This window comes from Eriocheir sinensis, chromosome 51 (genome assembly GCF_024679095.1).
Source record: "Eriocheir sinensis breed Jianghai 21 chromosome 51, ASM2467909v1, whole genome shotgun sequence".
In the NCBI taxonomy this organism is placed as follows: domain Eukaryota; kingdom Metazoa; phylum Arthropoda; class Malacostraca; order Decapoda; family Varunidae; genus Eriocheir; species Eriocheir sinensis.
The window spans coordinates 3,587,256-3,608,420 of NC_066559.1; the positions used below are offsets into that span (position 1 = coordinate 3,587,256).

Below are 21,165 nucleotides of genomic sequence, written 5' to 3' on the forward strand. Positions count from 1 at the left end.
AAAGATGAAGAAAATTGAAAAGAAATAGAAGAAGAAGAAGAAAAAATAGGGAGGAGGAGGAGGAGGACAAGGAGGATGAAGAATACGAAGCAAAATGATGATGATGATGATGATGATGATTAGCGTAACAGCAGCTGCCGCACCCTGACCTCCATCACCATCACCACCATCACCACTCTGACCTTCACCACCACCACCCCTCCTCAACCAACACCAACACCACCACTATCGCCAGGGTCATGTGGTCAGCAAGGCGCCATGGGGGGTGGGGGGGGCTAACAAGGACGCCCCACCAAGTAGTTGTCAAGGAAAACGTAATAATTATGACATCGTTAAAGGAATAAATTAACCCAAGATAGTGTCCATTTATGCAATCTCTAAATCTTGAGTAAATTGTGGTGATGGATGTTACACTAGAGATCAAGGTTGGGATGGTGGTGGTGGTGGTGGTTGATGTGGTGGTGATGGCGGTGGTGGTGGTGGTGATGGTGATGATAGTTATGGTGATGGTGGTGATGGTGACGATGGTGGTGATGGGGATGATAGTTATGGTGATGTTGGTGATGGTGACGATGGTGGTGATGGGGATGATAGTTATGGTGATGTTGGTGATGGCGGTGGTGGTGGTGGTGGTGGTGGTGATGACAGTTATGGTAATGGTGGTGATGGTGATCGGGGTGTGGCTGGTGCTCTTACGCTGAACTGAATCATCTATCATCGTCTTTTCTTTTTTTTTTCGTTTTCGTCTTTATCATCATCCTCCCACTCTTCCTTTTTTTTTCTCTCTCTTTCATTATTCTTTTTTCTTCCTTTTCCTAAACCGGGTGGATAACAAGATACTGTAAATGGCCCAGAACTTTCGTCATCCGCTCACTCCTTCACCGCGGCAGGAGTAAAGGGAACAAGAACGAACAGAGGGTGACATAGAGACAAGGTGACCAGGTAGTTACACAAGTCCAATAAATTACAAGGCAACACGTGATGCTAAACAATCGTCGACGCGCTTCATCCCGTCACCGATCAGTAAACAAACAAGAGTGACACGGTCGTCAAACAGAGACAAGAAACTCAAGTAAATGTAAAGAAATCGTAAAATATGTTGCAAAACGTGGGTTTATTTTGCTTTTCGTTATGAGGGAAAATTAAAAAGAAACACGAAAGAATTGATTAAATGAATATGCAAGTTAAGAACTAAGCTGTGTACGGCCTCCGCTGCGTAACAAGAAAACGACGAAGGAAATCACATGAAAATCCTTTTTGGTTTAAGTGATTTAACACACTTCACTACAAATCCGCGGGCCTGGGTGTGAATCCCGAACCGGACAGTCGGAGCTCAACCCACCCAGCTGTTCATCCTTCCTCTCACGCTTGTCGATGAATGGGCACCGCAAGAGTTAATGTGACGGAGATGAGCACCAAAGCCACGCGCAGCTATAGCGATGCACCCAACTATAGCTTTCTTATAGAGGAGATAGCAGATAAAAGTCAGATAAAAGTGTGTGTGTGTGTGTGTGTGTGTGTGTGTGTGTGTGTGTCCCCCCCCCCCACGTGCTCTAAGTGTGGCTCAGTAAGGCCGAGTCATTATCACGTGACATCAACTTGTTAAGGTCATGCCATCAACGTGGATTGGGCTCCTTCGGCGTGTGATTACATAGCTCAAGCATGCCACGCCACCCCCCCTCCTGCCTCCTCTGATGTGTTTTTATTTATTCTAAGAGAAGCAATTAGCGGCCCTTTTTTCCCTACTTTTTTTTCTTGTCCTTGAGCTGTAAAAAATAAATCTTGCACTGGAGGTCAAATTTTTAAACTAAAGAAAATATAACTTAGTGCAAGAAGTTTCATAACAAAAGCCCTAAAATCTGAGAAGGACGATAAAAGAATATATTTTTTTCTCTCTTCCCTACGTTTGTGAAGTGGTAACGGAGTGGGTAGCACCGTTGCCAGATTATCGTACTCAGAGCCTCGTATTTACCGGTTTCTGAGCCATAGCTATTGCCAAAAACACCAATAATTAACCATTTTAACGATAACTATATATGAAGGCACTTATTGGGATTATCGTACTCAGAGCCTCGTATTTACCGGTTTCTGAGCCATAGCTATTGCCAAAGCACCAATAATTAACCATTTTAACGATAACTATATATGAAGGCAGTTATTGGGATCGAGGAGGCAGTTTTTGGGTCGGAAATCGGCAAACATGGGAGGCTGAGTACGACAATCTGGCAACGTTGGTGGGTAGCCAAGTTTAGAGAGATAATTATTGATGGTTATATTCAAGAGTGTAATATAAAGAGAAAAAAACGTTAATCGAATACCACCCAATCGCGAAGAAACCCACACTTAATATCACCCATGAGAGTATAACATCATATGGTTGAATAACGTTTGCTGACTGAGAAAGATAACGAACACAACACTCGTATTTACTCTTTAAAACTCAAAAAATACAGCCTCCCGACGATCTTCACTCATACACCTAAAGCAAAATCACTATATGCATTACAAACACACGCCAAGGTGGCAGAACTGAGGTGGTCCAAACAAAAGTATACACGACACTAATATGATATCCGATAGTAAGTTAAATAATATAGCGAACGTGCCAAACGTTGTATACAACTGTTAATATAGTTAAAACACATTTGGTATTTGTATTAACCTGAGAGAGAGAACTAAAGAGAACTAAAGTGAACTTATAACGGCTACCGCTCGGCCACACATCACTTAAGTAAAGGCTATTGTGTTGTCTCAACCACTTCAAGCAACTGGAGAACGCAGGCAACGGTACACCGAACCTGACGTGAGACAGCAGTTCGCGCCTTAAGATTATTAAATATTAACACGTAACACAAACCGCTTAAAGTTGGTAACAAGAAAGGCTAACACAACAGGATGTTTAACGAGCACGACGTGTTGTTAAACATCCTGTTGTGCGACACCGAGAGGGTGTCGCCACGCGTACAGTCACACACACACATGTACTTTATAATACACACATTACATCTTTTCAGACCAAACAGGAGGGCAATCTTGCAACAGTCGAGTGAACAGGACAAGGTCACGGAACACAAACCCTCGCCAGCTGATAAAATGTCTAATAAGAACTTGAATCAAACAGAAAGAGTGTCAAACGAATACTGACCCCTTCGATAAATCACTATATTAACCAAACAAGGGGATAATCTTACACTAAAGGGGTAAAGTAGATATGAGTACGCGACATACAAGCCTTCACCAGCAAATATGGTCTAATAAGAAATCAAACTATGTAAAGCTTGTGTCAAACAAATACGAAACCCTCAATAAACCAGTATATCAGACCAAACATGAGGGCAGTCTTACACCATGGCAGTCGAGTGAACGGTATACACGGACACGGGACACTCACGCCCCTCACCAGCGCGCAATCACTTCAAATCAGGCAGCGATGGCGAGTGGTTGGGTTTTAAGTAAATATGACAAATGATGGATAAATGGATAACGTCAATCTGCCAAATATGCCGCATGATGGATAGCGCCAGTCGGTCAGTCAGAAGCCAGCTCGAGTTAGTGTTTACCGGCCGCAAAGTCTCCGTTTTAGTATTCCCTCTGCTTGAGTCACCTTGTTGGGCCCTCCGTCACGACTCCCCGCGCCAGATGCATCAACGAGGAGCAGAAACAATAACTTCGGGGCCGAGAGTCAAAGGCACGTTTTCCCCGACACGTTCAACTCAACAAATCTTCGCATATACCACAAGGAAAATAAATCGCTTACCCATGAGTGAGATTTTTTTTTACGTTCATGGTACAGAAGCCTTCTCACCAATCATAAAACTCACAACTACGAAACCCTTGTCAAATGTATCTGCGTGTGCATTGGCGCCGTAATGTTTAAGAATATGGTCTTCATGAGGGTAAAAGAATTCGTAAACACACCGAGAACTTAAAACAGCCGCCCAGTATTACACCAAGACTAAAAAATGCGCCAACACGAGGGACCATAATCCTTAACCTTCGGACCAAGGAGGAAGGAATTTGATAAACGTTATGGGAATGCACAATCACTATCATGAGCCAAGAACAACAACGCACCATTGAAAATACACTCGAAGTCGATGATGCCATGTGTTTTGATGGGGAAAGGTGATGAACACTAAAAGCGGTAAGCAAGTTCAACAGACAGAAACGTAAATAAAGAAATCAAGGAGAGCACGCAAATGGTATGATATCTTATTGTAAGTGAAGAAGGATCATGACCACGAACGTTAACAGGGCTGGGTAGCGTCCACAAAAGAACGTTCCTGGGTATTAAAAGAAAACGAGTGGGATAACGTTGTGTGGACTGAGACAAGGAAAGATGATGAGCTTGAATATTACCGTGCTGAGTGGGTTGGTCCGCGCGCCATCTCAGTAATAGGAGAAAGCGAACAGAGTAATTGTGTGATTGGGGAACGTACCGAATGCAAGCGTGACATTATCCATTTATTTACTTATTTATTTATTCATTTTTTACTTATCTATCTTTTTTTTAAGTGCAGAAGTAATTACACTTTATTTTTGTTTGTCTAGATTTCCCACATCACGAATAATGAATCACCAACAAACACCAATGCTTACAAAAGTTAAAACCTCAAGCAACGCAAATAACTTACGCAGAATAAATTATCCCCGACCTTGAGCTTGCCCAAACCAACTAACCAACCAACCAACCCGACCTTGAGCTAAATAGATAAGCACAAAACACACTCAAAAAAATTAACACTGCAAAATAAAGGAATATTCTTGCGATGATGTTCTCGAGGCACATATGACGTCCTTCCTAACTTCTTGACTCATAATAAAATAATAACAATAATAATTTGAATAGAGCGATAGAGAGATAAAAACGACAGGCGCTCCCATATCATCTGCTCTCGTCTGCACGGTAGCGACCCTTGGGATGTGTCTCGCCGGTTGAAGGGATTATCAAGTCACCGCTAAGCCCATTATCAGTGACGGCCCGATACCGCCTCTGCATGCATTCCCGCCATCAGCTACCACTTGATATTTTTTGACCTGTGCCTCGCCCGGGATTAACATCTTACCCGCCGCCACCTAGAAGCCTTTCATGCCCTCCCTGCCGCCTCGCACACCGCCGCGCTGCATTCCACCACCTCGCCAACCCCCTCTTCTAGTACATCACATTATTATTATTATCATTATTATTATTATTATTATTATTATTATTATGTTTACACACACACACACACACACACACACACACACACACACACACACACACACACACACACACACACACACACACCTGTATCATCAAGACCAACAGGTGTGCGAGGGTGAAGATTTTGAGGGAGGAAATGCGAGAGGTAAAGGAGGGAGGGGGAGGAGGAAGGAAGGAAGGAAAGTAGTAGTAAAGGAAGGAAGGAAGGAAGGAAGGACGAAGAGAGAAGAAGGAAGGAAGGACAGAGAGAGAGAAGGAAGGAAAGAATTGAGGGCGAAAAGAGGGAAAGAAAGAAGGAAGGAAGGAATGCAAGAGAGAGAGAGAGAGAGAGAGAGAGAGAGAGAGAGAGAGCAACAATAGTAGTAGTAGTAGTAGTAGTAGTAGTAGTAGTAGTAGTAGTAGTAGTAGTAGTAGTAGTGGTAGTAGTTCACCCATACCATCACACTCGCACCAGCACCACCACCCCTACCCCCCCCAGCACCACCGCCACCACCACCACCGCCATCAACACACCTTGCTCCACAGGTGTTCACGCTTATGGCACCTTTGGAACTCATCAGCATAGGTTTTAACGAAAGGCAAGTGCGTAGCTTCAGATACGTATGGGAGGTGGGATATGCTTCTAGGGATGTGTAGGTGTCGGTATGCAGTAATAGTAGTAGTAGTAGTAGTAGTAGTAGTAGACGTTTGAACCATACGATATATTTCTAGGCTTCTATGTTCTGTTATGTTGCCAAGGAGAAGGAAGGGAGACAAGACGATAACTATATAAAAAGTAAAAAATAAAAGGGTGAATTAGGGTACGATAATTATTTCATGAACGTTTTGGTAAATGTGAAGGTGTGTGCATGACGCTGAGAGGCGAAATTATACAGTTTAAAGCTTCTTGCTGTTGATTTATTGCTCTTTTAATTACGTGGCGAACAGAACCGGTGTCATCAAGATCCCACGGTGCAGTTAAGATGAAGGATGTGGAGATCTTTAAATGGAAGCTCACACACACGCCTTACGAAACCTCATTATGAACTAGATACAGCTTGTGGGGAATTCAAGTCAACCAGGACGAGCCGGTTTTGGTTTTCATTTGCACCTTGACAACTGGTGATGCTTCAAGGCTCAGGCTAGTGGGCCCCGTGGTAGCTAATCGCTCTTCCACTTTCTTCATATTTTCCGATCTTTTACCCAATTTTCCGATCTCTTCCCCAATTTTCCGATCTTTTACCCACTTTTCCGATCTCTTCCCCAATTTTACGATCTTTTCCCAAATTTTTCGATCTTTTCCCCAATTTTCCGATCTTTTCCCAAATTTTCCGATCTTTTCCCCAGTTTTCCGATCTTTTCCCTTTCACTTAAGCTTATTTACTTCCCCCTACTTATCTCATCCCTGGTGGCTTGTATGCAAAGTGTTAACACATCGCGGAAGAATGTTTGATCCTGTTGAAAACGTGGAAGGTAAAAAAAAGTACTCTGGATTAACTTTAGCGTGTTTTTAGTCTTATTTCTGTAAGACAATATACCTCCGAATTAATGTTTGTAGCAGCGGGGATCATGTTTCTCAATGGTTCCTCTAAGCGAGAAAAATGAGAAAAAATCATCACTCACACAATCCATTTCATAATATATATCAAAGCATTTGTGATAAGTTTATGTATCATCTATTTTGGGGGGTTTAAATCATGGCACAAATTTGGCCCGTCGCTGCTACACGGTAAAGCCACAAATTTGGCCCGTCGCTGCTACACGGTAAAGCCACAAATTTGGCCCGTCGCTGCTACACGGTAAAGCCACAAATTTGGCCCGTCGCTGCTACACGGTAAAGCCACAAATTTGGCCCGTCGCTGCTACCGGATTAATACTATAAAGTTCAGAAATAGGTGCAGATAGTAGAAAAAGGTGAAAGTTATGCAAGAACAATGAGTAACTTTCAATGTTCTGCTTACGGAAAAGAACAGAACATAAAACGAATGTAGAATAAAGTGAAGAAATAAATGCAGACAGATTACGTTCAAAGCTAAAATTACCCGGCGAAGCAAAATCACGTTAAAATAGACAGGGAAACGAGGAAAAACAACTCGCTTCTTTACCCTGATGATGGTTTGACAAGTCTTCTGCACCATAAATGCGAAAAATACTCATGAAAACCTAATTATTTTTTTCATTAATCCCCTTTGTAGCCTTTTGAAATAGCTGTTGTTTGAGCCAAAAGCGTCGGAGAATACAATCCTTTAACGTGTCCGCAGCGGTTGGCATGGATTTGGCCTTCTCTGATAGCCTGGTAACATTATAAGCATAGGTCTTTCTCCGCTTCTGTGGTGGATAGTGGAGTGTTTCCCATGTGGTATTGGTGTGCTGGATATCCCCTCCCAAGATGCAGGACTTTATATTTTTCTACATTGAATTATAACAGCCACTTTTTGCTCCATTCCAGTCGCTTGGTGAGGTCTGACTGTAGGAAATTCGCAGTCAAGGGGTTAACGTGTTCTGTCCGTCCGTCCGTCATACTTAATGGGCATACTCTTCCTCCCTCCCTCCTCATTCCCTCACTCAGGCGCGCACTCCCTCACATCATGTAACGTTGCCAGATTGTCGTACTCAGTTTCTCATATTTCCCGATTTCCATCCCAAAAACTGTTTCCTGGGCCACAACAACGAGATTCATTTGTATTTATTGTTGAAATGGTTTATTATTCCTGTTTCCTGGGCCACAACAACGAGATTCATTTGTAGTTATTGTTGAAATGGTTTATTATTCCTGTTTCCTGATGGTGTTTATTGGGGAGAAGCTGGTAAATATGATGCTCCGAGTACGATAATATGGCAACGATGTTCACATGTCAGTGCAAAATCATCAGGCGGAGAGATGGACGGATATACGCGTGAGTACCATGACACACACACACCTGCTGGGCCCGGCAGAATAAGTGATGGGGCGAGGGTGAGAGGCATGTGGCTGGGTGATAGAGAGTGAGAGTTTCTGAGATGCAAGATGAGGCGGGGTGTGGGGGTGAGGGTGGGAGGTGAGGTTGGGGTGTTGGTAGTACAATGCCCGTGAAATACTGAGAAGATAGTGGCTGGGAGAGAGAACGAGAGACGGGACCCTATTATTTAACCTTTCGGAACCCAAGCACGCGTATTTGACTAAGACTTTCGTAAGAGTTGTGGGCATTTCCAGGGGTAGTTTTATGACCATGGAGGTAGTCTGACCTTCTTCTGTACCATGATCCTAAAGAACACTCGTGAAAACCCATCTGATCTCTTTTTTGGCCTTTGGAAATAGTTGATGTGAGGGGCGGAAGCGTCTGAGATTACCGACTAGAGAGGTGAGGTGAGGTGGGGTGAGGTAGGAAGCTTATATGATGTCAAATGAGGTGGGGTGTTGCGGTGAAGGTGAAGGCGGCAGTGAAATGTGCGTGGAATACCGAGAGGACAGTGACTGAGGGAGAGAAAGAGACGGAGAGTGGTGGGGCGAGGTGGGGTGGGGCGCGGAGCTGATAGATAAGACTCCAAATATCTGTGTTCCTCCTTGTTCTATCTCCCATTTTACGGCTCTCCTCTAAAGGGCGTACTTCCCTAATCTGGGCTCTTGAGTTTGTGTTATCGTTCACCCCTTCCCCGGCTTCCTCAACTCCACGGTCCCCCCCCCACGGCATTCCTCCTATTTACTGTCAGCGGCTGGCATGTGCCTCTCCGAACTGAACACGTGCTGACGACAGACTGAGGTTAACACGCGTATTCTGTGTGCGTCTGTATATGGGCTAGTCTGTGTGTCCGTGTATTTATAAAGCACATCACAGAGAGTAAGTACGGACGGAAGATAAATCGAACACACAGACGAGGAGGAAGTGAAGCAAGTTGTAATATCCAAACTTTAGACACGAGGATAAAACAAACAAAAATGACATAGAGAAGACCGCTCGCTGTAAAGTCTGCGTCCCTGATACCCGACGATATACTGACGGGACAAAATACATCCTCCTTACATATTTTATTAGTTTCCCATACATGCCTTCTTCTCCCTTCCCCATATACACACATATCGTCATTTTAATCAGATAACTGCACAGGTCATTTTCAGGGGATTTCCTTTTTTTTTTCCTTTTTTTGGGGGGATGGGAGGGGAGCTAAACCAATATCTCTTTCGGCCACCTCTTTTGTTTCTTTTTTTAGGAGCAGCGAGTAGCGGGCTTGTTTCTTATTGTTTCCTTCTTTTGTGCCCTTGAGCTGTCTCCTTTGTTGTAAAAAATATATATATCATCACGTGACGCAGATTTGGGTACAGATGCCATTGTCAATCTAGGGTGTGAGTGTCTGAAACGAGCCTTAACATTACTGCCTAAACTTTAAACCGAATTATAAAAGGAGACGGTTTTCTTCGATTGTCAGAGAACTAGTAAAAGGCAGTTTGTGTCTGAAGGTGACGCTGCCCATGCATAAACGCTCCCTAACTCTTTTTTCATAAGTTCTTACCCGCCACGCAATGAAAGATAGAAGTGCCGGTGATGAAGGACGACGCAACGAAATAACCCTCGTCCCTGATTACTTTTCACCAACACCTATTCTTCCAACTTTCAGTACTTCATCCACACCTCCAATGCTATATAGCTGTTGTTTACGGCCCTCATACCTGATATTACACTCATAAGCACACACCTCCAGACCCTTTCCCGCTGCCTCTGCTCGCCGACACACTTCCCCTACACACACTTTTTCGAAATTGATCTCTCCTACCACTCACTTTTTTTTTTCTTTCAGTGGAGCAGCGCCTAGTGGGCTTTCTTGTTCCTTTATTTTTTTTTATTTATTTATTTATTTATTTATTTATTTATTTATTTATTTTTTTTTTTGCCCTTGAGCTGTCTCCCTCGCTGTAAAACAATATATTTTCCCTTCACATCTGTCAACGTTAACACTTTTATCCCGCCGCTTAAGAGAGACAGCGCACCATGGCATAACTTATCACAGGAGGCTGCAAAGATATAATAAGCACGTCCTTAATTGGGTTCGTCACAGCCTGGGCCACGAAGCACCTGCCCATGAATATCGCCAGTATAGGGGGCGGCAAGCATGTCCTAGTTGCCCTTGAAAAGAATAACTGACAAGGAATTAAGTTGTCCGAGGGGTCAGTGTACCGCTGGGTGATGAGGAGGCGGTGGTGGTGGCGGCGGAGGCTGACTCTCTGACACCATATTTTTTTTAACTTGGTTTTAAAATTTATGAGGAGTTATGTGGCTAATTGGACGCTTCATTTCCATTTTTGGGACGGGGTTAGTTAGAAGTGTTGGGTTTCCACAGATTTGAGTCGACATATTACAAACTATCTTAAAAAGTTATATATAAAAAATCAAGAAAACTAACCAAAACTAATCATCGTTGTTCAGCTTCAGAATGCAGTAATTCTTGCATTCACTGCACTTTACTTTTTCTGCTAATCTATGCAAGAAATCTTTCGCAACAAACACATTGCAATTGTCAATTTCATGAGGAGCTTCCAAGTCACTTTCAAGCAATGTTTTCCTCACTTCTGCGTGGGAGGAATGTGGCAAAGTGGGAGGAGGAGAGGGAGGGTGGCTGGGGAGGAGGAGAGGGAGGGTGGCTGGGGAGGAGGAGAAGGAAGGAGACGCTAGAACATTACTCGAAAGTTCTCCTCCTCAATTTCACTACTCATGCGTCTTCTATGAACTCTTCCTTCCATAAACTCACTAACTCGCCTAGACGCGGCATTTTGATGGTAAAGCACAGGTTTGAGAATGGCCTCGTCCCCGCGATTCTAATTGAGCCTCGTGCTCAGCACGCGCTTCCTCAAGGCCGCTCCCTGTATTCAAACAAATGTCGTACTAGAGAAAAAATCAAAACATTCGATAAATAAACAAAAATAATAGGATTACTTAAAAATAATATAATCCTCATGTGGCAACATTCATCAGGTAGCATTTAAAAGACCCGGGCAATCAGTGGTTTAACGTAATATCGTGCGCCTGGCTGCTCCGAGGATACATTTCTCTGGTGGTGACAAAAACTATTTTTACATATTTTCTTCATCTTTACGCTCAGTAAATCGTATGTACTTGCCTTAATCTGTGCATTCGTGATTCACATGCTGCAATTTTTTGACGAGAGGCAGACAGACACACACACACACACACACACACACACACACACACACACACACACACACACACACACACACACACACACACTTCATACACTTCACATTTACTTCATTCATTTACTTCATTTAGTTCACTTTTCATCCGTAAACACAAGGAAAATTAGGTTGAATTAAAGCTCCTGGTTTTGATATTATCGTGAAGCGGGTGAAGAAGGATTTGATCACTCCCTCGCCCTTGATATTCACAGTTACAACCAAGCGATCGAGGACCTCTCCATTCATACACGCAAGGAAAGCACGATTAGGTAAGCAGGAGCTCCCTGGTTTTACTATTATCGCAAAGAAGTTGGAGGAAGATAGATCACTCTCTGGCCCCTGATTTACATTTACAAGGAGGAATTCGAAGGCCTTATGGAGTCTTTATCCGCGTCTGGGGCCATTCATTCGTACACGCAAGGAAAGTTGAGTTAGACCTTCGTTATAATATCGCAAAGCGGGTGAAGGAAGATTCGATCAGTCCCTGGCACCTTATCCGCGTCTGGAGCCATTATAATCGGGGTCAGTTCGAACAAGGAAAGTTGCGTTTAGATACGGCCCTACCGAGTCCCCTTCCTCCCCCCCCCTCCCCCCCCCGTGCCCGCCCACCTGATAACACCCGACCCCGTGCCCTCCCGTCCTGTCGCTCCCTCCCCCTTACCCCCTAACCCACTCGTGTTGATAAGCTCCCCGAAGCATGCCGCCTCGACTATCCCCATCGCCGCCACCACAACCACCACCACCCACCACTACCACCGAGCACTACCACCACCATTACCACCCCACCTACACCATCCCCACCACAACCCCACCACATCAACACCACTACCGACTCCACCACTACCATCCCCACCAACACCACTACTACCAGCAACACCAACACCATCACTACCAGCACCCTACCACCAACACCCCCTCCTACACCAATACCAACACCACCATCCCCACCATCACCACCACCACCACCAATACCACTACCCCCCCCCCCACCCAGACCACCACTGTCACTCCACCTGCCGCTCAGCCTCTCAGAATGATAATGAAGATAAGCCATATCTCTTAAAGGAAAGGACGAGGCGTAAGATATACCTGTTAGTGAATTTGAACTCCCTTTCTTGGCTAACGAAGAAGGCGACGTAAGACACCTGTGTTATGCCCACCTTTCGTAATTTAAAGGAGAAGACGTGAGCTACCTGTGTGTTTTAATGAGTTTGTCCACCTTTACAAATTAAGGGAGGAGGGGACTTAAGATACCTGTGTGTGTTAATGAGTTCGTCCACCTGTCTTGATTAAGGAAGAAGAAGACGTAAGCCACACCTGTGAATCTGTACCATCTTTCTAAATTAAGGAAGGAAGAGACATAAGCTACCTGTGTTGATGAATCCGCCCACCTATCCTAATTAAGCTCTACCTGTGAGTTAATTATTTCATTCTCCCACCTACTTATCAGCGTTCATTTATTTGTTTATTCATCTAGAGTGGAAGCAACACTAAAGGAATGAGGAAAGACCGCAACTCGCTGATCCCACTGAGTAAAAATGAAAGGTGTCAAAAAGAAGGAATGTCTGGTTCAATGCGGGAGGTTGTAGCGTGTTTGAGGTCTAACTTGATTTATTTGTTTGTTTGTTTTCCTGTCATCATGTGTTTGTTCTTTAAAGTGTTTTTCTCTCTCTCTCTCTCTCTCTCTCTCTCTCTCTCTCTCTCTCTCTCTCTCTCTCTCTCATTATGTATCTTCGCGTGACTTATTAACGACAAGCACTTATCTTTTTTTTTTTCATCTTTGACTTCCCGATGTTCACTTTGCTCTCTTTTATCATTCATCCTCTCTTTCTCCTTCTATTTTCCTTTCTTCCCCTTCCTCCTTCTCCTCATCATCATCATCATTATCAGTACCGTATACCCACCACCATCAACATTGTCTTAAGTCTCCACACTGGTATTACGGTTAACCTTTTTCTCTCTCCTTTTTCACACCCTCGGGGGCATCGGCGTTTAATTAAGGGGGGACTATCTCACCGCCCACGGCCTTCCTTCCCTCCCTCGGGCGGTTCCTCCCCTACGCCCTTGTACGCCCTAGTATCCATCGTTGTTCTCCTGCAGGCTTCCCACGCTGCCGCAAACCTTCCTTCCCTGTTTTTTGTATTATTCCAATTTTGTTGTTTTAATTAGTACATGACCTTATCTGGTGTTATTGTTCCTTCCCTACCCCCCCCCCCTTCCACCCATACACCCTTTTTTGTCCTCTCATTTTTCTCCTCCTTTGTCTTCCTGTTTTGTTCTATTCGTTAATCTATTTCCCTTCTTTTTTGTCCTCTCATTTTTCTCCTCCTTGTCTTTCTTCCTGTTTTGTTCTTTTCGTTAATCTATTTCCCTTCTTTTTTGTCATCTCATTTTTCCCCTTCTCTTTTTTCCTGTTTTGTTCTATTCGTTAATCTATTTCCCTTCTTTTTTGTCCTCTCATTTTTCTCCTCCTTGTCTTTCTTCCTGTTTTGTTCTATTCGTTAATCTATTTCCCTTCTTTTTTGTCTTCTCATTTTTCTCCTTCTTCTCTTTTTTCCTGTTTTGTTCTATTCGTTAATCTATTTCCCTTCTTTTTTGTCTTCTCATTTTTCTCCTCCTTTGTCTTCCTGTTTTGTTCTTTTCGTTAATCTATTTCCCTTCTTTTTTGTCCTCTCATTTTTCTCCTCCTTGTCTTTCTTCCTGTTTTGTTCTTTTCGTTAATCTATTTCCCTTCTTTTTTGTCTTCTCATTTTTCTCCTCCTTGTCTTTCTTCCTGTTTTGTTCTTTTCGTTAATCTATTTCCCTTCTTTTTTGTCTTCTCATTTTTCCCCTCCTCTTTTTTCCTCTTTTGTTCTATTCGTTAATCTATTTCCTTTCTTTTTTTCTTCTTCCTCCTTCGTCTAATTATGTTTTTTTTTTCATTCATCTTTTTTGGAGTTACCGTCTACCTCCCTTTTTTTCCCCTATTCATCTTTCTCTTCCTTCTTTTTGTTTTTACTTTATTTTTATTTATCTTATTTAGTGCTTCCATTCCCCCCTTTTCCTTCCTCACCTTTGTCTTTCTTTCCTTCATCCTTATTTTCATGTTTTTTTTTCTCTTTTAATTAATCAAGGTTCCATAATATTACGTGACCTTGTTAATTTTGATGTTACCCTTCACCATTTCCTTCCTCAACATTTGTCTTCCATTTCTTTTTCTCCTTTTTCATCAGGTTTGATAACGGCTTCATTATGCAGTCTTATTTAGTGTATATCTCCTCCTTTCTCCCTCTCTACACTTTTTCCTCACATTTTTTTCCTCTTCCTTCATCTGTCTTCCTTTCTTCCTCCTCCTTTCTCCCTCTCTACACTTTTCCCTCACATTTTTTTCCTCTTCCTTCATCTGTCTTCCTTTCTTCCTCCTCCTTTCTCCCTCTCTACACTTTTTCCTCACATTGTTTTCCTCTTGCTTCATTTGTTTTCGTTTCTTCCTCCTCCTTTCTCCCTCTACACTTTTTCCTCACATTATTTTTCCTCCTCCTTCATCTGTCTTCGTTTCTTCCTCCTCCTTTCTCCCTCTCTACACTTTTTACTCACATTGTTTTCCTGTTCCTTCATCTGTCTTCGTTTCTTCCTCCTCTTTTCTCCCTCTCTACACTTTTTCCTCATATTATTTTTCCTCTTCCTTCATCTATCTTCGTTTCTTCCTCCTCCCTCTCCTGACTTCTCTAGTTGTGACCTTGAATTGCCCCCACGGAGTGACGGGTGTTGAGGCCATTCGTCTGCCTTCAACTTGGCTTTGTTCTTTAATCATAATATAATCCTCTCGCGTCAGTCTCGCCCCGCATCTGTCCTACGCACACACACAACAACCGTGTAGAAGGTTAAATGGAGATCTGGTTCTTTTTTCCACTGTCGAACATCTCGGTTTTTTTTTCAATTTCACAGTTGAACGAGAAAATTGTTGTACGCTAAGTTTTTTTTTTTATTTCACCCACAGAGTGATACCCAATGTTACCCCAATGATACGGCAGTGATATCGTAATGAGTAATATGAGTTATACTTCTTTACATATTCACCTACCGACATGTCCTCACTAAACCAAGCAAAATTTATCTAAGTAATCATGAATACTTTATAAATCCGTTCCTTTTTTTATATTTTGCTCATTTATTTATTCTCATTCACCCATTATTTATTTCGTACACAGTTCCTTGTGCTTATTGGCGCCAACAGCCTAACGCACGGCAGGGAGCCCACAGGAAGCCACACTGCCTTGTACGGGGCCATAATTAAGCTGAGCCATTATCCCTACTCGCAACACTTCATTTTTTTCCCCTTTACCGACTACATAACTGCACCCCATAAAATTAAACCTATAAAAAGCCTCGTGCAAATCACCTGCGCTTCATCCGCTTCACCTTCGCTATAAATCATCCTTGCCTTGAGAGAGGAAAAATAAAACTTGCACTGATACGAACGCAATCTCGCACTAATTTCATTTTTACTGCCCGGGAGGAAGGCAGCTCAGGGCCAAAAAAAACGTAAAAACAACAAAATCCGCTAAGCACTTCTCCAGCAAAAGAAAAGGGAACGAGAGGCCGGATGCGAGGTCAATATCGGAAGAGGAGCGGCTAATTTTGGTTGGATAATAACACAAAATACTAATAAAACATAGTATCGATACGTGGAGAGAGATAAAGCTACCTTCCCCACAAGCACATTCCCCCACAACATCGCCAAGTGTACGGAACGAAGCTCAATGAGAGGAAATGGCCAATCTCACAGGAACCTGCCAGCTGGGGTGCGAGATTGGACTGGCTGTATACATCGTTAGCTTCTATAGATCAGCCAGTCCTTGCATGGCTCTCGAAATAGGAATGCAATTGAAACTACTTTTCTACTATTTTATATACGTGTTCTCTTTATCTATCTGCCTGTCTACGTATAGTTCACCGCCAAGGCCTGGTCACGAATAGGACTCGCAATCGCCACCAAGTACCCTCCCGAGAAGAGCAAGATCATTATAATCGGTCTCTGGGTATTGCCACGACCTTCACACACCACGACACTAACCAAGACTTACCAGCGGAAAAATCCCGGCCTGCGCGGGGCTCGAACCTCGGCCTGCCAGTTCGTGAAGCCTGGCAGCGCATTGTTATTAAACCACTGAGCTACGGAGCTGTGTGCATATATATGGGAGGGGGAATGTGTGTGTGTGTGTGTGTGTGTGTGTGTAGACAGAGATACAGATAGGTAGGTAGATAGATGAACAGATACATAAGATGACAAATAGAGATATTGGTAAATAGATAGATAGAGATAGATAGAGATAGATGCTGTCCAGATCTTCAATACTTAACTTCAGCGACTTCGGTCAAGAGCACTGTGGGGCAGCATTGGCCAAGCAAGTCATAATCACGGTAGCCACTACAAATAAAACTAGCCTGCGCCATTAACGGGCTGGAGCCGCCCAAAAGGCCTACTGGCGCTATACAGGCAGCACTTTAAGAAAAAAAAGATGGATAGATAGATCTCTACACACAGACAAAGAAACGGATCGAACGATAGATGAATAGACAGACTGACAGACAAAGATATGGAGAGACAGATAGATATAGATAAATAGATAGATGGATAGATAGATATACAGTTTTAGATAGGCAGATAGATAGATAGATAAAAAGATAGATAGATAAACCTACGTAGATAGATAGATTCAAAGATATACGGGCAGTTATAGATAGATAAATAGACAGATAAATAGATAGATAGATAGACAGATTGACAGATAAATAGATAAAGAGATAGAAAGATTGATAGATAAATAAATAGATATATGAATAAATAAATAAACAGGTAAATAGATAGACAGGCAAATATATAGATAGATAGATAGATCAATGGATAGAGATAGAAATATTGATAGATAAATAAATAGATATATGAATAAATAAATAAACAGGTAAATAGATAGACAGGCAAATAGACAAACAGATAGACACATAGCTGGATAGATAACAATGAACATTCCCATCATACAACCTTTGCCCTATTAATTACAGCCATGAAGGGCAAAGAGGGGACTAATAAGATCTCCCCTTGAAGACTACCGGATCCCCCTATCACCTTTAACCTTGTACTTATTACCAGTGCTTCTCAGTTCTTAAGCCCCACACCAGTAGCCTTGCATTCATGAGTATCTATCTGTCTGTCTATCTATATCTATCAGTCTGTCCGAAATTGATCTCTGTTCTGGCCACTCCTTCTGTTTGCTTTAGCGGGAATAGCGATCAGCTGCTGGGGGGTTTGTTGTTGTTGTTTTCTTTGTTTAATGCCCACGAGTTGTTTGCTTTCCCATAATCAACCAAGCAAACCAAAGGAAGCTATTGATCCTCCTCCCCTCTAACTCTACGTCATTCTCTCGCCCCAAAAAACAAGGAAAGCAAAAACTCTATCATACGTAAAGCTGAGAATATTGTGAACTATTTGGTGATTTGGTTTGAAGTTTGGATGATAGCTTTCTGATTAATATGTATTTTGGGTTTGTGTGTGAGGGGGTGGGGGGATTGAAGAGGGGGTTAGTGTGTGTGTGTGTGTGTGCGTGCGCGTGTGTGTGTGTTTGTCCAGATGTTAAATGACCGCCCGCTTAATCTGAAACGTTGGTCACGAATAATTACCACAACGTTTTTTTTATTTTATTTATCATTGTTTACCTTTATCATTATTATTAGAGAGAGAGAGAGAGAGAGAGAGAGAGAGAGCGCGCTAAACAGACACAGCAAAAGATAGAAAAATAGATTAATAGATAGACAAGCAGTTACTGATGTATAGATAGATAGATAGATAGAAATAAACAGGCAAATAAATAGATATAAATATAGATAGGCAGACAGATAGATAGAAAGCTAGGTAAAGAAATAGAGACAGGAAGATAGATAGATAGATAGATAGACAGGCAAACAAACCGATAGAGATAGACAGAGATAGCATAGATTTTACCCTGACGACCACAGAACCCTTCACCCTTTGCTAAGCCACAAAGGGCAAAGACCGGAACACAAGAAGCCTTCCCCTTGAAAATATACCCTCCACCCCTCTCACCCTTAACATATACCAATATTTATCAACTCTAAAAGTCCGTATCAGCAGTCTCGCATCCATTTCATACCCTACAGATCCTCTCACCAAACTTAAACGTCTTTCTCTAGTTCAAGGGGAAAAAACAGAGGGAAAAAGACTATGCGGTACGTACCTAATATATCAACCTTTTAGTGATATTGTTAAAGCTTGGATGATATCTTTCTGATTGATATGTATTTTTGGTTGGTGGGTGTGGGGAGGTGTGTGTGTGTGTGTGTGTGTGTGTGTGTGTGTTTTGAGCCCACCAGTACGACGAAAATATCTTTGTGTGTGTGTGTGTGTGTGTGTGTGTGTGTGTGTGTGTGTGTGTGTGTGTGTGTGTGTGTGTGTGTGTGTGTGTGTAAGTGTATATGTGTGTCAGTTAATGAGTACACAGGTGTGGTCCAACTCTCGCAGGTGTCTGAAAAGGCCCAGAACTAAACACACACACACACACACACACACACACACACATAACCCCTTCCCCCCACCCCCACACACTCCCTTTACCCCCACACTACCCACCTGCACCATAGACGCGACGATAATTCCCACGGCGAAGGAGATCTGGACGATGGTCGGCGGCTGAGTCTTGTCCCAGGTGATGCAGGAGCCACAGACGATCAGGGTGAGCAGCATCGTCCCTATCAACTCCGCCACCACGGCCTTCCAAGTCGACACCTTCGCCAGTTCCCCTGTGCCCATGTAGTCACGCATATCCTTAATCTTGCCCATGGTGCCTCTCTTTCAGTGCTAACGATGCGCTTTCTTCTCGTTCCAGGCGCCGGCAGGACTCGTGGCCGCGCGGGTAAGTTGGTCCTTTCGTCTCCGGAGCGTGATAAGGAGTGAGGGGCGGGGTGGTATGGGCGCTACGACTACTACTACTAAGGTTGCTGCAGTTGTTAACCTCGCCGGCACTGCTCCATACTGCTCCACTTTGCCCCGGCCGCTTCTTATATAGCCCTCTCATCTCATTCTCCCCCCTCCCCACTACCTTCGTCCGCCCTCTTTCAAGAATTTGGCCCCCTTACCCCGCCTCCCCTCACCACTACCCCTGCCCGATGCCCCAGCTCTATCTACCCCCCCACCTGCCCCCTTCTCCATTCTCTCCTCTCCTCCCCCCAGAACGCTCTCATCTCACGCCTCTCTCGGGTTATCTAGGTTATGCTTCCTTAAAGAAGAAGAGTCCATATCCTTGTCTCCACGCACACGCCCACGCCCTACTTTACCTAGGTTATGCATTGTTTGTCCCGTCACTCGCTTCTAACTCTCATTATACCTCCATTATATCTCATTGTTATACCTCCACTTCATGCCCGGTTACAGTAATCACATTTTTATTTATTTATTTAGTTCCCCCTCTCAAACGTTCGTTATTTCTTCGCTCCACATTTTCTTCGCCACGACTCTTCAACCTATGGTCACGCCTCTGTACTGTCACATCTTTTACTTAGTTCTCCCACATGCGCTAGATGATAGGCTACCCAGGCCTCTCCCACGTGTTATTTGCCACGGCTCTTTAAACTATATGGTCTCGCCTCTGTTTTTTTTTTTTTTTTTTTTTTTACGTCGTTGCCTGTTGCGCCGGTAGGCATCTTCCTGCTGGGGCCTGATGGTCGGCCCAAGGCTTCTTCCAGGTGGGGCCTGATGGTCGGCCCAGCCCGTTCTGGCGCAGGCGAGTGTTTATAGTGGCGCCATCTTCCATTGGCTCATGCTGCCCCTCGGAACTCGTTCTTGATTCGCTTGGACGGCTTCCTCTAGAGTCCGGGTTGATGGGTGGTCTTCAGGACAGCATGTGGGTAGTTTTAAGCCACTCGGCGGTGACTGAAAAATCTGAGTGGTAGCGTGGGGATTCGAACCCGCGTCGTCCATCACGCGGTGAATGTGGGCCCAGTACGCTACCAGTTCGGCCACCGCCTACCCACCGCTGTCACATATCCAGTTCTTCACAGCTAGAGAAGTAAGTAAAGACAGGTTGCACGCTCTTATAGTATCGCCAAATGGGTTCTGAATAGGTCGTAACGAGGAATGCTTGAAAATGAAACTCGAGTCCCATTATTAAGAGTTTGGTGGACCATTTTTACCCTATTTACATCATCACATTTTTTGACACGGGCCTTCAAACTTTGGTCACATCTCGGTGCTGTCACATTCACAACTAAAGACGTATCAAATGGCAAGATCCACGCTCTGCTCAGTATCTTCAAGTGGGATCTAAATAGGTCGCAACGGGAAATGCTTAAAACGAAAGTCGAGTCGCATTAGCAAGAGTTTGGGATAGGCTTTTGTTTATCTCCCATACCGTCACGCTAACCTTACATAGTTAATCACCACATCTTACTTATAGCTGTTCATTGACACTCCTGACATGACCTTTTGCACTTATTTATCCCCGTGTTGCTAAATGTTAACGTCATTTTCATCCGCACAGCGTCAGTTTGTCTAATTTCCCGATTAATGAGGATCCCTTGCGTAAGAATTTCAACACGTAATAAATTGTCAAGCACTGAAAGAAAAGATGAGACTGACGTATATATGTTGTCTTAGGCGTTATCTAAATTCAGGACATGATGTTTTTTTAAGATTTTTTTTTTTTTTTTTTTTTTGCATTACTCAGTTGTTGTTTTTGCGCACTATATGAAAATCAGTCTACTATAAAAAAAAATAGTCTGTTCACTTAAACTAGATTCGTGGCGCCTAGGCAGGTTGGTAAGC

The 21,165-nt window shown here is 43.4% G+C and overlaps 1 protein-coding gene across 2 annotated transcripts in view; it reads right to left on the reverse strand.

The window, feature by feature from the left end:
- Positions 1-19,383, reverse strand: part of LOC126982554 (aquaporin AQPAn.G-like) — a 47,501-nt gene extending 28,118 nt beyond the window's left edge. For both annotated transcript variants that reach the window (XM_050834702.1, XM_050834703.1), the window contains exon 1: positions 18,976-19,383. In XM_050834702.1, coding sequence (XP_050690659.1) covers positions 18,976-19,185 — 210 coding nt within the window. In that variant the 5' untranslated portion in view covers positions 19,186-19,383. The remainder of the gene's footprint in view (positions 1-18,975) is intronic.
- Positions 19,384-21,165: the final 1,782 nt, after the last annotated feature.